Genomic DNA, 17,393 nt, shown 5'->3' with positions numbered 1-17,393 from the left:
AGGCTTTGGTCGCTTCTGTCATGTTCAATACCTGATTTTCGCTCATGATTGCAGACGAGGAAACGGAGCGTTTGAAAAAGAACAGGGTTTCGCGTCTTGCACATCGATCTACTCCAACGTGAAAAACACAACTCACTACTTTGCTGTTCGGTCATAAAATATTTATTAGGTTTATTTGGACATTGTACATCATTGATTCATCTGTCAAAAGCCTCACTATAGCAGAGAGTGAACAGGAAGAGGACCTGACTAACAGATGTGGGGAGGAGAGAATGCATTCTCTTCTTCGGGTAATCTACACGTAGGCAGTATCACGTCAACGGTCAACCTCGCCGAACACTATGTCCTGGGTGCCTGTCAGAACAACAAGACAAGGCTCAGTGAAACTTGATATGAAAGCTTATATGTGCATTTTTGCAAACTTCAGAGAGGAACAAACTTCTGAAGCTGGATTCTTCAACAATAATCGCTTTCTTACCGATAATGGCCACCACATCAGCGAGCATGTGCCCTGTGGCCATTTTATCCAGACCAGCCTGCAAAGAAGAAAACATGCCTTAATATTCAGAGTCGCTGAAGACCAGCTTCCACTTTTGAGGACAGATGAGCTCATATAAAACTGAATACTCAGGATTCATGAGATTATAGCCTGAAGTTAAAGCACTAACTACTCTAATAGTTTGTTTATGCAACTTTAAAGACATTTTTATCCGAGAAGACCAAACTGAAATGACTATGTTTAACAGCAGTTCATGTACCCATGAGCTAAGAGATGAGCAGGAAGGAGCGGGGTGCGGGCTGGAGTTTGTACACTTTTGAAAATGGTTCTATAGTACTTTCTAAAATGCAGTTAATGAAGTAAAAGCAGCCCTAAGGACAAGCCGTTAAACGTGCTGAATAATTGATACCCGGTGTGTTTAATATTTCACAGTGTCTTGTGAAGTTTCAAGTGCGCACCAAGTGAGCGAATCCGGGAGCTTTGATCTTGCAGCGATAGGGTCTGCTGGAGCCGTCTGATACCAAATAAACACCGAACTCTCCCTGCAAGCGACACACGGACACACACAAATACACTTGAGTAAGCAAATTACATCACAACAAGTCCCTAAAGGCCTATGAGGGTTTCTTCATTAATTAAAGACTCAAAATGTAAACTAATATAGACTAAGGATCTACACTTTGTTTGTTAGGTTAAAAACTCCATTTGAGCATCTACAGATTATTTGAATCATAAGGCCAATGAGAGGAAAAACAGCAAAAAGGCATGTTTTACACAGAACTTCTCCAAATACTATACACAGTATGAGTGTTCTCACCTTGGGTGCCTCCACAGCTGTGTATGTGGCCCCTGGGGGGACCTGGTAGCCCTCTGTGTACAGTTTAAAGTGGTGGATCAGAGACTCCATGGACATCTAGGACAAGAAGCACATAAAACACGTTCATCTCAGCTGCTGTTCTGGTAGTTGAACAAGCGTATGTTGACTGAGATGTACAAGTGCAACACTGAAAGTTCTGAGGTGAACTAGAGGTGATCTGAAGCCTCGAGGGCCGCCCAGTTTAAGTGCATTTTACAGCAGAACCGGCCTAATTCTGTTAAGAGGATAGTGTGAAGACAAATTAGCGACACCACTGAAATTTAATTAAAACACAAAAGTGATTAAGTGCAGAGGAAAACCCAGACAGGAAGAAGGTCCAACACTTTCGAGATTTAATAGCCTGCAGGCGTTAACAGCGTCTCACAGACTGAAAGGAGAAGAGGAGGCTGCCTACTGAGCTCACCTTCATCTCAGACCTCTTGGGCGGGGCCACTTTGGCGTCATCCACCTTAATCTCTCCTTCTGGCATCTTGTTGAGCGCCTGGTGCATGATCCTCAGGGACTGTCTCATCTCCTCCACTCTGCACAGATATCTGGATCACACACACACGCACACACACACAGAGAAAACAGTGGTAAGCTACAGGTCAGATAAATTAGTCTGGAGTCACGATCAGCTCTAGCCATTCTGTAAAGGTAAAAAACAAACTCTGTGGCTGCCTTTCAAACAGACAAAGTCATTTCTTTTCTCTGAACAAAGCACATTTGATTACTGGCTTGTATTCAACACTGACAGCTCCGCTCCATTTCAGTCACTCCTCAGACCTTGTGCACAGGTGTCAACTTGAGTCACATGACTTGGACTCGAGTCAGAGTCGAGACACTAATCTGATGACTTTAGACTCGACTACTCGACCTGGACTTTAACAATCCACCAGCATCCAATCAAGTTGGTTCAATGCAGCTTTTAGAAAATAGCATGGGCATACCACTGCAAGACACAAGAGTGTTCACTGTCTACATGACGTGTCTGATATGTAATAAATCAGAAGTGTGCCAGACATATTTATCATCTGTTTTCAACTGGCTTCAATCAGCCAAGGACCGCAACTTTGGAACTTTGAAATGGGCCACTGACTTGAGATAGAGATTAGAAGTGAAGGCTTGCTCTTGTACCTGTCATAGCAGTCTCCGTTGCTTCCAATGGGGACGTCAAACTCCACTTCGTCATACTTGTCGTAAGGCTGAGACTTTCTCAGGTCCCACTTGATGCCTGACCCTCGCAGCATCACTCCACTGCAGGAGAGAGATCAGCATTTTTAAGGCTTCAGCCACCCTAAGCCTCTCCATGAACACGGTAACCCTAAAGGAGTCTTTTCACTTTCATCAGTGGGTTACCTGAAGCCGTAGTTGAGTGCATCCTCAGCAGAAATCACCCCGATGTCCACAGTACGATTCTTCCAGATACGATTGTTGGTCAACATCTGCACAGAGGAAAGCAGATTTGAGAATTCAGATCGATCTTCACGGCATCTTTATCGTGTCTTGCCATGTTAAAAGCTTGCAGAGATTTAAACAAGGATGGTCACTCACCTCTTCTACTTCATCAATTCTAATGGAGAAATTCTTGCACCACTCATAGATGTCGTCCATCAGGCCAAGGGGCAAATCCTGAAACATTATTAAACATGATTAGCACTGATCATGTTTTTCAGAATTGATCTGCACGTCAGAATGCTCGATACGTCTTTACACACACAGACATGAGAAGAGCATCATTCACCCACCTGATGTACACCACCAGGTCTGACGTATGCAGCGTGCATCCTGGCTCCGGACACTCGCTCATAGAACTCAAACATCTGAGGAGAAACAAGGGTCAGACAGTCAGACAGCCTCAAGCAGGCAACATTACATAGATAATCGACTCAGTGGTTGCTCAGAGAAAAGCCATGAAATAAATCCTGCCTTCACAAAGGTTCTAATGTTTTGGCTGAAAGCATTTTAGAAAGGATTCAACACTTTGGCAAAACTGTCATTGTACAGAGGGGTGTTTCTATTATTTACTCCGAGCTTGTTTGCATCATAAAAAATTGAGCGTGACATCACGCGGCGGTGCTCCTGACCTTCTCCCTCTCCTCAAACATCCAGAAGAAGGGGGTCATGGCGCCGATGTCAAGGGCGTGTGTGGTGACGGCCATGATGTGGTTCAGGATGCGAGTCATCTCTCCATACAGAACTACGAACACAACACATACATTACATAGATTTACATTTTTTTCTTTGTGGTTAAACTGAATGTCTTTCAGTTTTGGCCTGTTTGTCACACCCCCCGAAAAAGAAAACAAAAAACACATAAAAAATGAAACACACAGAGGCCCGGCACCATAATTAATTAACAAAAGGCATGTGTGTGATTCCAATGCATCAAGATAAAATGTAACAGGAAAGCTTGTCATCAATGGCAGAAAAGTAAGACGTCTAAAAATATATTTGGGCCATCTGATTTAAAATTGGAAGCCTTTGCATAATCTGCAGACAGCCTGACCATGTGTACCTCTGATCCACTGTGCACGGGGTGGAGCTTGGATGTTGAGCAGCTTCTCCACAGCCAGAGAGTACGCCTGCTCATTACACATCATGGAAACATAGTCCAGACGGTCAAAATAGGGCAGAGCCTGTTGTGTAAAAAGAAAAGGAACTGAAACTTACTGCATCAGGGATTTCCAGAAATTATGTAACATTTGACAAAACATTAAATCATCTTTGATCAGTTCTGTTGACAACAAGAGCTCAATTTGGTCATTTAGTCAAATGAAGGGGTGATGTGTTGCCATTCTCTTGTTGTTCTAGTCTTTATGCAACAAATCTGGCTCACAGAGTATTCACACACCCAAAAAAATTTTTTTGCAATATGCTGTGTTGCAATTTACTGTTCTACCTATTGAATGCACCACAATGCTCTGTTTCTTAAGCTCGTCAAAACCAAGAGAAGCTGATTCTGTACTTCCTGATTTCATAATCATCTACACACACAGTATAAGCTATTCAAGTCACTGCTGCATGAATATGAATTTGAGAATTCAGAAACAACTCTCACTACAGATATTGCATGTGGTTCAGTACCTGCAGGTAGGTTTTGTACTCAATGAGCTTTTCTGTGCCACGATGAAGCAGGCCGATGTGGGGGTCGCATTTCTTGACGGACTCTCCGCTGAGCTCCAGGACTAGACGCAGCACACCATGAGCTGCAGGATGCTGGGGACCAAAGTTAATGGTCAGGTTGGACACATCCTTCTGTGCTGGAGGATCTTTGTCTGCAGGAAGATAAAAAAATTCAATTAAGTCAAACCTTTCATCGTTCTATCCCTGACAAAGATTAATATGTCACATTTCATGAATACAACCCAATAATTTACATTTGCCTTTTGATTTGAATCAATAAAGACTTGAAAAAAAAAAACAAGTAATTAGTGAAGAACAGGACTGTGCGTGTGGATGGTACCATTCCATGGGGGTAGGGTCCATTTCTCATTCAAGGCAGTGGGGTACATCACAACTCCACCATAATGCTCCATCCACTCCGCATCTGGCTGCCATTGTTTCTGCCTGCAAAAAGCATTGAAAACATTCTTAACTTCAGGTAATGCTGTCTTAGTATGCGTTCAGTTTTAAGCCAACTCAGAACACTGAAGAGATGCAAAACTGAGGTTAATTAGTTGCCACCTCTTCAGTTAGACATACATTGCCACAGAAGCATTAATCTCATTTTGTCTGAGCTGTCATCTGTAAAGAATGATGATCAGGGCTGCTTTCAACCTGACAACTGATAATCAGATCTGGCTGATGAGGGAAACATGCAGAGCAGAGATACACAGTGGGTCATGCTTGGTTCACAAAATTATTGTTCATTGCTGCAACACCGCAATACATGGCAACATAAAAAAAAAACCTTTGGACCTCCTACAGTATCAGAACACGTCAATAACAAACCTAAATGTTCAAGTCTCCTTGACTTTAGTGCCACATAATCACAACATGGAAATCCGAGGACAATTTCAGAGAACTGGAAGTTGATTTTGATGAGTGGTTGTAGTTCATAAACGACATGCTTTCTTTGCCTGTACATTTACATTAAAGATGCTAGACTCTAGAATGGTTGCGACAACACGGTTTTCTCTTCCACATTGGTTAACTACACTGAGGCTAAATTGACTGTCGTTTAACCAGAAACTGATCAATTATGTTTATCATTATTTTATAATGCTGAAAGTACTTTGACTTTACAGGGAGCGTGAAAGATGCATAGAACCGGTGTAGTAAACACTGATACACGTTGTCTAATCAGACAGCTAACAATTACATCTTAGGTAACGTTAAACAATCGAGAGCAGAGAAGCTAATCCATCATGCAACGTAATGATAGAGCTTAAAGGATGGCACTGCTATGAAGTTAACACTTACATACATGCATAATAAAGACGTTTCCCATTCATAAAGCACAAAGTGCTGCAGACAACACGAATTATTTTGAAGAGACCCAGTCGGCTTATTTAGCATTAAGCTAGCATTAGCTTTTCAGTGTGCGTATTTATGTTGAGCTCAAGTTAATACGGCTGGCAACACAAAGGTCACACCAAGCGTCACGTTTTGTATTTTTGTTAACTTGCCTGTTTTGAAGGACCGTACAGCCAGGACTCAGCAAATTATTGTTTAATATCAATTTTGTTGAAGGACGTCCTAATTTGGTAAGCGACCTCAACATCGTGGCGGCCATCTTGGCTGTCACACTGGCCAATGACGTAGGAGTATTTTCTTCTTTTGTTTTAGAGGCGCATGACAGGTACAAGGTGCATGTCTGCCACCTATCGGTAAGATGTATTACCGTAAATAAAGAGTCCTGCTTACTGCTGATGTGTGCAGCAGGCTTTGTTTGTTTCAAGATCAGTTTTAACTGTATTAGAAAATAGATATGTAAGCTTTTACCATAAAAATAGGAATAATTAATAATAAGGGTGATAATCTCCATATCTGTAACCTCTAACAGATTAGCAATATGGCAAAGCAGAAAAATATTGAAAATAAATGCGTGAAAATAGATTGAAAATAGATGCATATATATACACACACACCGCTGTGACACAGTCATATGTCCAAAATAATGAACATGGCCATTGTACCCCATCTGCCCAAGGACGACAAAGTCTGCTTTTTATAAAAAACAGTGCTTTTATTTATGTAATACTGTGGAAAAATAATTACATACCATTTTTAAAAAATATTGAAGATAATGAAATTAAAAAATGAGAGTTTGATAATGTTTGTTGTACATCTTTTCAACAGTTTTCTCTGCTACGAAGAACAGTACAATAAGATAAACATTGGATTTTTCTAAATTCAAAGACACAATAATACAGGATACAGTCCTACCAGAGGTATAAAAGTACTGTAACAGGATTGTGAGAGAAATGATATGGACATATACTGAAACACACACTCACACACTTAGACACAGACATGCACACACACACGCGCGCGCACACACTCAGTATACACACCGTCATGCATACAATAGTCGCGCGCACACTCGAGTCGGGCGTTGCGTGTTTACAGTATGCTTCCCATACACACGCAGTCATTCACACATCTATACAAACACACTGTACAAATCGATGTGCGCGCAGACGCCGACACACTCCCTCTTGAACTCTCTCTCGCACACACACTCGCACACACTCATAGTCATACACAGTCATACACTACTACATGTCAATATAGTGGACAAGCCTTCATTAAACCTCTCCATGCACATTCTCCTCTGGCCGTTTTGGCAGACAGACGATGAGGAATGATTCAAAATGGAAATGTACGACACGTTCCCCTATAAGGCCACTCAGTTCTAAACCCAACATCTGTGTTTTTCTCTCTGTCTGCACCAGGCTTGTAGTTAAGAGCTCAGAGAAAAAGGCTCCAGCCTACAAAAATGTCTGGGAATGACTCAAGGCCCCGAGCCTGGTTTGTAAAGCAACAGTCACCAATAGAAGGAGTTTCTACTGCATATACATGGTCGAAGGTGAAGAACAACATGAACACTTGGCACTAGGTATCTTTTGTACACTGATATACCCTTCTGGTGTGAAATACGTTCCTGAATTCAGGCTCTGCGGTTGGCACAACTCTTCACTCTGTCTCAGTGGAATCACCCAGGCATGTTCCCAAGTTCTGTGCGCTAACGGTCAAACTTTTGGTCCATACATACACATTACATGTTTTACATTGACAAAAATAATTCTGTAATGTTAAAAAATAGAATACAAAGCTCTAGTCTGGTGTGCAAATAAAAAGAAGACATTACACAGATATAGATAAGGGACGTCTAAGCATGAATACTGTAGATGCAGTGCAAAATGATGACACCCCTCCCACCCCGACCCCAGCCCCATCACACTCCCCCACGCCGCCTAACTGGCATGATGGCATGTACCACTGTACAGAAGGGCATTATGGGACACTATATATATGTGCTCTATGATCATTAAATAAGACCGTTGTCTTATTCAATGACAAAGCAAAAAAATATCTTAAAAAATGGCGGCCAGAAATGACTTCCACTGGTTGAGGTTTCTCCCTATCAGCGTGTACCATATTTGACAGTCAGTCAATTTGCCGTAAGACCTTCTCTCTCATCATTTACAAAGTCAGTTCATAGCCAAAGCTATAGGGCTCCAAAGATCTGCGATCTCTCGTCCTCTCACTGGTTCTTGCTCTCAGTCCCAGTCTTGATTGTGACTTGCGCTGTCCACTCTTTTAGAGCTCAGATATACAAACACATTGGGAGTGAGGGAATTCAAAATTGTGTGGAATTTCCCTTCCCTGTCTCACTAAAACTCCTCTTCCACTCGTCTCCTTTGCTCTCTCTGTGCCTCTGTGTTTCTCATACCCTCCCTGTCTCATGGGCATGGTCTTCTGACTCTGTGCATGTGTGTGTGTGTGTGTGTGTGTATGTGTGTGTGATGTTTTTCTGTGTTCTGTAGTCGCATTTGTGTTCAGTGGGGTGTGTTTGTGTCAGTGTGTGAGAATGTGGGCGTGTAAATCTATGATTGTGTGTGGTTTTAGGTGCGACACTATTTATAAGATGCTTCCTCATGCTCTGCTGACTGTGAGGTGTTTATGCGTCTCACACGTGAGTCTGCATCCTCTGTGTGTGTCGGCTGTGGGAGTAGTCAGAGTGTTGCGAGGTGTAGGAGAAGCGAGTGGAGCTGCCGTACTTCCCAAGTCCAGTCTCTGATCCCGAGGGAGCAGGACCCCCGGGACCAACGCCGACCCCGGGGCTCCCCACCCCGGGCCCTACCCCAGGTCCCACCCCGGATCCCACCCCGTACATTTCATAGGACGGGCCGGCCTCCAGGGTGGCCAGGCTGGACGGGGCGAAACCCATGCGGTAGGTCTGGTAATGCGAGGGGTATCCGTAGTTTTCGTAAGCCAGCTGTGACGTGGAGTCCAGGAGGCTGCAGTCTCCTGGGAAGTCGCCAGCCACGGGGGCGGGGTTAGCCGGGGGCTGCTGGCTCTGGCCCCCCCGGGTGAAAGTGTTGAACTGGGCGTAGCTGATGTGGGACAGTCTGGAAGGGGGCCGGGGGTCGTAGCAGGCCTGTGGGCGGCCAGGGGAGGTGAGGGGGCCAGGGGGACCAGGGGCTCCTCCACTGGCTGTGGCCCCTGAGCCGCCGGCGCTGCTGCTAATAGATGCAGCTCCCCCCGGTGTTCCTGCAGGAGAGCGGTAGTCAGAGTAGTGCATGGTGGAGCGGGAGGCAGGGCGACCTTCATCATGGGTGGAGGCTCGCACGTTATAGTAGCCATTGGTGGGGTCCTGAAGGGAGAGACCAACGGCAAGAGACAAAAACACACAGTGAGCGTTAAGAAAAGGTATAATGAACATGACTGTGAAAAGATTTTTCTCTGTGCCCGCGTACAGATCCTGGAGGCCAAAAGGCCTCTATAATAATAATGTTCTGTTCCATCCCGATCCCCAAAGAGAAATTCTCTTTCTTGTAGAAGGTGAGAGGTCAGGGTGAACTGCGCATCTCGAGCTGGTCAGCATCCAGGTCCACATTCATTAAGATTGTGCTGTGAGGGCAGTTTGCTGTTCTTTTTGTGACTCAGCGGCTTGAGATCAGAGTCTGAGTCACTTTTCAGAAATGCATGCAGATCAAGAGAAAAAAAGTAATCCACCAAGACTGGCATCCAAGAGCACCCTCGAAAATGATGCCAACTTTCAAAAGATCTTTTATGCACTGTGTATCTATTTAGTTTTAAAATCACTTTTTGGAATGTGATACGACTTTTTAACATAACTTGAGCGTGATACTCGAAAACTGCGTTCATATGTCACATTAAGTAGTATGGAACCGGGGCTCAACTTTTTTTTATTTATTTATTTATTTTGCTTTTTTTTGCTCAAAGCCATCACGAGTTGAAGCTCATAAGTTTACTCCAGGCATCACCAGCAGGGTGGATCCTTACCAACACGCAGCGCTGAACCCAGATCGTCTGGGTGAAGGAAGCATGCTCTCCCCGTTGACTCCACCCCCTGCTGAACGCTCTAATGTTGCTCTCCTATTATTTCTGACATTATTCTGCCATCTCATTGTCTCTCATGTATCCCACACTTATCCCCCACCCGACTCTGTTTCACTGCTTTGGTGCTTCAGGCAGCGGGGAGGAAAAAAACAGTGTGGCTGAGGCTGTTGTCGGGGTGATCTAACCACCTCCTAGGGTGGATTCATGTCTGTGTTTCTTCAAAGTGATCCAAGGCAGCACTCCAGCTAGAGGGGTAGTGTGTTTGCCCTCACAAAATATTCATGGCGGGGAGTTTCAGCAGAGCATTTTGGCAGCTTTACGCGTGAAAATACATTCATCACCTACGCCCAGCCCCAGTGTCAAAATGTATAAATGATTCATGCCAGCTGAATGGGCAGGGCATGCCTAAACGTCCTTCATCTTTATAAAAGTTCTGTCCAATGTGAGCTGTTTTTCTCTGTTTTGTCTTGACATATCTTCAAGATGAGCGAGCCACATTTCGAAGTAATCAGAGAAGCTAGTTGCCTCACAGTTGGACGGAGAGTGAAGGGCAGGGAAGAGCGAAGGAGCTCCAACAATTAAAGAAAGGCTGACTGCACTACTTTTGTCTTTAACATCCCACTCTAATATTCTCACGGCTCATGAGCGCAACACTAACACCAAGTTTAAAAGGCCTCCAAACAAAGCAGCATATGACGAGGAGCACGACACTGAAGAGACGGTGAGCTCGACTGTTTTTGTTGATTTGTCCAAGTGACAGCCAGCAACATGTTGCCCAGAGGAAGGAGGACACAGCTGATGCCAAAAAAGCAGACCTAACATACTGTAGAATGAAGAAACTTAGAGGACAGAAAGAGGTCGAAATGTCCTTCAGGCTTGAGACAGATGCACCGAGAGGGAACTTTGTACAAATAAGAATAAGTCATATTTGGTGGCTAACAACAGTTTGATAAACAGCAGCCCCGTTGGTTATGTGCTTATACACTGTACAAAGATAACAATAGTACATAAAAGACCTGACCATGACACTCAAATGAAGGGGCAACAGCTGCTGAAGTCACTTAATGCTACTTTCACCAGCAGCAGGATATTAACAATTCAGCTTTAACCCACAGTCTTGTGAACTGGGGACGTTTGTGAAGCATTTCATGAGTTTATTGCAGGTATAGGCACAAAATATTTGAAGAGAAAATGTGAAGTAAAGAAGCAGGCTGTTAGACAACTCTACCGGATACATTTAATATTTCACATTTTTTCTCCAAGGATCAGTTTGTTATCAAGTTTAGGTGGACTGGGACTAGTTCAATAGCTCACGTCCCGTTTCTTTGTCTTCTCAGGTGCACATGTGTAAAATGACTTGTTTGATCTTTAAGATTGAATTTCAACTTTTAGGACATGTGTAAGCATTACAGTTAAGCATATAAAACATCACACTCAGCCTTTTGTCGTGGTGATGAAGATGCAGTGAACGTTGGCCTATCTAAACTATCTAAAAGGTAAAATCAACATGGATCACTATGACAGCAATGAAACATTTTTGAGATCAATCAGTGGTCTGGTGGGGTGACATATTAATCAGTGAGTGGTATAAAACACTCCAAAAAATAACATTACGTGGTCAATCTGATTCATCCTGGGTGACATCACTTCCATCAGAAAAGAAATGCTGCACATCATTGGATGAAAGTCATCAGAGTCACCATGTCAGTAACGATTAGGGTATTTGCAGCCCTTTGAGATATAATTAGAATGAAACCTTGCTCCGAAATGAACTACACAAGACCTCACTCTGACTTTGGCATCATTTTATTAGCAATGCTTTGTTCATTTTGACTTTATATTGAATGTATCTGTGGGTTTCTACCATGTCTGTACCTGTGACTGTAATCCTTCTCAGCACCTTTGTCATTTTGAGGCTTTTAGACAATCTGCTCCCTGATTGGATAGAAGCGCGTATTTTTGTGCGAGAGCTCACCTTTAGGTCATACTCCTGACGGGTGTCCAGGGTGTCGCTGCGGAGGTCAGACTTGAGCTCTATCTCATCTTTAAAGGGCTGATTGGAGGGAGAGAAGGACACAGAGGGGAGAAACTAAACCGTCAAACAACAAAACAAAACAAAAAGGAGGAGAGAAGGTGCCATAACAAAACAGAAGAGGGAAGGAGGCAACAGAGTATGACAGGAAAAGAGAAAATGGAATTAAAAGAGTTAAAAGGCGCAATTACAGGGGAAAGCACAGTGTTTGTTTTTTAGTCAAAAGGTACAGTGTGGCGTAGGGAGAGGTTACTGAGTTAATCTGAGGTTTTTTTACTACAACTACAGGCTGTGTAAACAGTGTCCGGCCCAAGCACACATCTCCCGCTGCTGCTCACCGAGTACATGGCCTTGACCATGCGCGAGGCCGTGGACACGCTGCCGGAGTCCTCCTCTAAGCTGTGGGTCTCCTTGTTTATCGTCTCCACCTTGATGTCGGGCTTACCCAGAGTGACCCCGCGCCGACCTGTAAGCAAAACAAGGCAAGGTTGAATACAGCTGGACACGCGCACCTCGGCCGACGTGTTTTCATGAGCTGGAGGAGCGCGTTCAGAGGGGAGCTCTAGGGGTTTGATTCCCTTTGGTTTGCTGCAAGTTTTTTGGGCATTTTAACCATAATCCTCTGAGAAAAACCATGAAAACCTCTACTTGACATGCAGACTGGGTCTTTATAATGTATGTGTTAAGCACATGGAGAGTATGACTCACTGCCTTTGCGCTGCCGGTAGAAGATAAGAACGAGGACCAGCAGAAAGATGAACAAGAGGATGGTAGAGCCCACCGTCCCACCGGCTATTATCCCCACAGGGACTTCCTCTGAAATGAGGGGGTGAGGGAGAAAAAGAGAGAGACAGACAGAGAGAATGGATTAATTTAGGGATGCCAGTGTCTGTCTACACCTGCAAAATCAAAATTTGAATGTAACAAATACATATTACTCTGTATATATTCGACTCTATAGTATCAACTTTTTGCCTGTTGCTTTTCCCTCATGAAACTGACAAATAATGGATTCCTGAAACACACCCGTCTCCTCCAGCGTGATGATCATGGTGCCTGGGCCGAACGAGTTCCAGGCCGTGCAGTTGTAGGTGGACAGGAAGTCGGACTCCATCACGTTGTTGATGGTGAGGGTGGAGAGGACGCCGCCGCCCTCGGCGGACGGTTTGCTCTGCTCCACCGTGTACCTCTCCAGCAGCGTCCCCTTCTCCTTCTCCCACACGTTCTCCTTCCACGCCCACACCTGCAGCACGCACACACACAAACACACACACACATATTAGATTAGATCACAGTTAGAAGTGTTGAGTTGTTTGATATTCACTTTTTAGATTTTCTCCCTCTTGACTCACTGGATACATTTTCAGGATTTTTATCTTTTTTTGTTGTTACTATAACAATGAGGCAAAGATACTAATTCGCCTTATTTCTGCGAGTTAGATGAGAACATTGATTCAACTCTCATGTCTGTATGCCAATTATGAAGCTACAGCCAGCAGCTGCTTAGCTTAGCTTAGAAAGGAGCTAGCTTTGCTCTGTTGAAAGCTAACCAAATCCTCCCACCAACACCTCTAAAGCTAACTAATTAACACACAACTCCCTCTCAAACCACATGTATTTCCATATTTTTACAGTTCAGCTTTTGTTTGGTTTAAACAGAAAATATATAACCAGGCTAGCTGTTTCCAGCTGTTTCCAATCTTTGAGCCAAGCTAAGCTAACATGCTGCTGGCGATAGCTTCACACCCACAGACATGAGAGTGGTATCAATCTTGTCATCAAACTCTTGGCAAGAAAGCAAAGAAGCTTCTCACCCAAAACGTTGAACTGTTCTTTTAAGAACAATCATCAGATCAGCGCATTGCATAAAACATGAAACACAATCCCTTTCTGTATTACTGTGCTTGTTATAGTGCGTCCCAAGTGTGGAAAATCGGTATCATTTCAAGAAAACCTCAAATGAATTCTAGAAGTTCTCAAAGTTTGAAGTTCCCTATTGGATTTCATGGAAAAACCCTTGTTCAGCTGCACAAACAGTGTGTAAAAATGTGTGTTACCATTCACGTGTGTGTGTGTTTCTGTTTTTTGTTGTTATTGTGACTCTGAAACATAACAAAATCATCTTTTCAAATGAAGGATAAAGAAAGAAAAATATAAATGAACAGTCAATGAAGTGACTGGTTGATATAATATTCAGTGACCATATATATCAAAGTGGAACACACACACACACACACACATACACACACACACACACACAGCAAAGAGGCATGACAGAAGCAGATCACAAACACTTGCACACACATATACGCACACACTGCATGACTTGCTAAAACCAGCAACAGTTTGCATGTTTCTGCAGACTGCAGATGAGGGTGACTGAGCCAGCGAGAATCTTGCACATTTTCCAATTTTAAAGCCACTAAAAGCAACTGTATTATTCAGCATTGAAGTACTGTACTAAGGCGAGTTAATTATGCATAAGCCCACATGTTCCCATAATCTGCCCACTTATTCCAGAGAAGGATAATCTCCTGGCTGTGGCGTTTACTGGGACAACTGTTTCTCTCCAGTCCTTTATATTTTATAAATCTTTTTCCGTCCCAACCTCCGCCACTTGCATTAGGAGCGTGCACTGTGAGTCAGGATGGATCAGTCACAGAGGCCGGGGAGCAGAGGAACTACTACTACTGCGTGTCTGTGATACAGCCGAGCGGAGAGAGCATCCAGGCTGATTTCTGACGCAGGAGCTAAAAGCAGGCCGGCTTAGTGTTAGTGTTGGTTTGTTTATGTGATGGGATGGAGGAAAATTCTGGGAGAGTTTAAGGGTGAGTCACCGCTCGAAAAGAAAAGGGGACAGTGCCTAAAAGCATTCACGGAGCAGGAGTGGAGCCATTTAGGAACAGAAAGGTACAGTAAGAGTAAAATAGAAATTGCTGTGAGGCAAAAAGGTACAACCTTGTGCTCTTTGTGACCAAAGCGTTTCCTTGTTTAGCCTCTTTTTTCTGAATAATTGATGCCGGGTTAAAATTTGGACCACTCCATTGTGGGTCTGGTGCCAGAAATGTTTCATAGCACTATTTTCTCCACATTTCTTTTGACTTACAATCTTATCTGGAGGAGGTGTGCTGGCTATGTAGCATTTCACCTCTCCCCTCTCCCCTCGCACTGCATACTGGACTGGATCGCTGGAGATGATGGGAGGACCTGCAGTGGTCAAAAATGAGAGGATATGTGAGCTTGTGTGAAATAAAGACATGAAAGCAATGAAACTTGAAATAAAACAAACTGCAAAAATCATATTCAAGCCTGGTGTTTTTCTTTTTTCTTTTTTTTTTTTTTTTAAAGACATTGACCTTAGCAGGCCTGTTCAAGAGGAATTGTATGATTTTAAATGGCTACCACTTTGGGCATAAAACACTTTTTTTTTTCAATTACTGACAGGCTGACCTTTGAGAAAGTACAAGATATTCATCTACAAGCGCTGACACATTAAATTGTGTGGATGCTTTCTGACCGTTGACGGTGAGTGTGACCTCAGTCTCTCCTACTCCGATCCGTGGGACGATGGCCTTACATACATACTGGCCGGCATCAGCCTGGCTCACCGACTTCAGATACAGCTGGTTGCTGTTACTCAGAACCTGTGGGGGAGTGAAGGAAAGGACACAAATATAAACAAGGCAAATCTGCTCAACAGCAGGAGGGGATAAACAAAATAAAAGCCTGCACGTTCATAAGTAGGAGAGGCTGTTGTACTATTGTGCCTCCACCTGTACAGCTTATTATTTTCACCAATCATGCTCCATATTTGCACGTCTAGCCTTATTTTGAGCATACGTGTTCCACTAACTGGCTAACAATGCAAACTTGCACATCCGCAGTTAACCCACCACAAAGGTTTTGCAGTTGCCTAGCAACCCCATCCATCGGAAAATTAGCCGTGTGAAAATTATGGCTAAATATGTAACCACCTAGAGAGACAGAAATGCCTGAGTAAGACTGATTATATAGATGTAGGTGTAGGGCGAGTCAGTCCATAGTAACACACTGTTCGTTAGCCAAGCAGCCGGCGGTCAAAGCAAAAATATGAACGTTTGCTGACACCAAGCAGCCATGTTCCATTTGGACAGAGCCAGGTTAGCTGCTTTCCAGTCTGGGCTAAGCTAAGCTAACAGTCTAGTAGCTTCCTATTGGTATCAACCTTCTCATTTAATCCCCTGCAGGAGAGCAAATAAGCCAATTTGCCCAAATGTTTTTAAAAATGTGTATTGCATTTTGCTGTTGTTGTAAATACTCTAAATACTTTAAATGCTGTCAATGCAATCAGATTTTCAAAGCCACAGTGAAATATGGCTACCAGGCATTGTAATACACCGTTTCTGCTGCAGCATTCAAATTTAGGAGGACTATATGACTATAGCACAGTCATTGAATTTTATTATATGTAATATATAAGAAAGTGAAATTGAAAAAAAAAAACAGGTCATAACAAGGATGAAGAGGAGAAAGAGATGAGGACAAGATATAACAGCCTTGAATGGCAGTCTGCTTTTATAAACACAGGAAAAGAAAGCATGCATAGTAAAAGCAGTGTGAAGAAATGTGCTGAACACGGGCTCTTCGCTTCTTACCATGTTTGAACCCTTTTTGAACCAGGTGAGCGTGAGCGGAGGATTCCCAGCCCACTTGCAGTTGAGGGTGACATCAGAGTCAACGTCTACTGTCTTTGGCTGCGGCTCCACCAGCAGAATTGGCCCGACTGGAGACACAGAAACAGAGAGAGATGGTCTTTGTTGTGCTTGAGCAATAATGCAGAAGGAATAAAGGGGATAAGCAGCTCAGAAAAACAAAAACAGTCAACAACAATGGCGCGTTTTATCCCTCTGACTCCAGACTGAAGCGGGCCACAAGCCACTGAGCGAGGTGAGATGAGTATTGTGTGACTCACAGTGAACGTCCACCAGGATGCTGACGTTGGTCTTTCCCACAGCGTTGAAAACCAGGCAGGAGACAGGCTCTGTGAAGAAGGAATGGTCGGCCTTGGTGGTGAACACGCTCTCCCTGGCACCCTGCAGCACCACGCCCCCCTTAGCCCACCTGGGGTTAAAACACACTGTCTTATATACAAAGAAAACCAGTCGGAAACTACAAATTCAGAGAGAACCAAACAACTTGGCCAGGTTACTGCTACTTTAAGAGGCTCAGGGAAAATGTGCTTGTGCGCGGATGCAGACCTGTAGCCCATAATAGGAGGGTTGGCGTGAGCCTGGCAGGTGAAGGTGACTCTGTCCCCCTCCAGGACAGAGCGAGGCTCAATGGACAAGGTCACTGTCGGTGGATCTGGAAGAGACAGAGAGAGAGAGAGACTCGCGTAACAACAGCCTTGCTACATCTAGTATATGCTGCAACCTGGAGGACAGTTGGATGCAAAATTGCTTCCATGCATTACCTGATAATCGCTATAAATG

At 43.8% G+C, this 17,393-nt stretch overlaps 2 protein-coding genes across 4 annotated transcripts in view; both read right to left on the bottom strand.

Moving 5' to 3' along the window:
* Nucleotides 1-139: 139 nt before the first annotated feature.
* ndufs2 (NADH:ubiquinone oxidoreductase core subunit S2) lies at nt 140-6,112 on the bottom strand. 2 transcript variants are annotated; one of them, XM_076724668.1, is made up of 14 exons: nt 5,987-6,112; nt 4,822-4,925; nt 4,443-4,633; nt 3,874-3,994; nt 3,443-3,555; nt 3,104-3,178; nt 2,910-2,987; nt 2,715-2,800; nt 2,493-2,612; nt 1,780-1,909; nt 1,317-1,412; nt 958-1,041; nt 479-536; nt 140-354 (listed from the first exon to the last, which is right to left on the bottom strand). In XM_076724668.1, the coding sequence occupies exons 1-14, from the start codon at nt 6,091-6,093 to the stop codon at nt 317-319; spliced, it is 1,401 nt and encodes a 466-aa protein (XP_076580783.1). In that variant the 5' UTR covers nt 6,094-6,112; the 3' UTR covers nt 140-316. The 2 variants fall into 2 exon arrangements, with proteins under 2 accessions (XP_076580783.1, XP_076580782.1); XM_076724667.1 differs by having other exon boundaries at nt 4,822-4,921; nt 5,983-6,101.
* A 423-nt stretch (nt 6,113-6,535) lies between these two features.
* Nucleotides 6,536-17,393, bottom strand: part of kirrel1a (kirre like nephrin family adhesion molecule 1a) — a 29,235-nt gene continuing 18,377 nt past the window's right edge. The window contains exons 6-15 of one of the 2 annotated variants that reach the window (XM_076724665.1): nt 17,160-17,265; nt 16,874-17,022; nt 16,557-16,684; nt 15,440-15,566; nt 15,029-15,129; nt 12,949-13,165; nt 12,631-12,738; nt 12,261-12,388; nt 11,866-11,979; nt 6,536-9,180 (exon numbers count right to left, since the gene is read on the bottom strand). In XM_076724665.1, coding sequence (XP_076580780.1) covers nt 8,494-9,180; nt 11,866-11,979; nt 12,261-12,388; nt 12,631-12,738; nt 12,949-13,165; nt 15,029-15,129; nt 15,440-15,566; nt 16,557-16,684; nt 16,874-17,022; nt 17,160-17,265 — 1,865 coding nt within the window. In that variant the 3' untranslated portion in view covers nt 6,536-8,493. The remainder of the gene's footprint in view (nt 9,181-11,865; nt 11,980-12,260; nt 12,389-12,630; nt 12,739-12,948; nt 13,166-15,028; nt 15,130-15,439; nt 15,567-16,556; nt 16,685-16,873; nt 17,023-17,159; nt 17,266-17,393) is intronic. The other variant, XM_076724666.1, reaches the window with a different exon arrangement.

The sequence above is a fragment of the Chaetodon auriga genome, chromosome 24, assembly GCF_051107435.1.
Source record: "Chaetodon auriga isolate fChaAug3 chromosome 24, fChaAug3.hap1, whole genome shotgun sequence".
NCBI lineage: Eukaryota > Metazoa > Chordata > Actinopteri > Chaetodontiformes > Chaetodontidae > Chaetodon > Chaetodon auriga.
This window is presented reverse-complemented; position numbering and strand designations above follow the sequence as displayed.

What these genes read in the sequence shown, in the direction of transcription:
- ndufs2 (XM_076724668.1), bottom strand. Translation starts at nt 6,093, where the DNA reads ATGGCCGCCACGATGTTGAGGTCGCTTACCAAATTAGGACGTCCTTCA. An exon ending in CCGTGCACAGTGGATCAGAG is followed by an intron (nt 3,556 to 3,873) that starts GTACACATGGTC and finishes TTGTGTTCGTAG; the next exon opens with TTCTGTATGGAGAGATGACT. An exon ending in CAGCTGTGGAGGCACCCAAG is followed by an intron (nt 1,042 to 1,316) that starts GTGAGAACACTC and finishes TGTCGCTTGCAG; the next exon opens with GGAGAGTTCGGTGTTTATTT.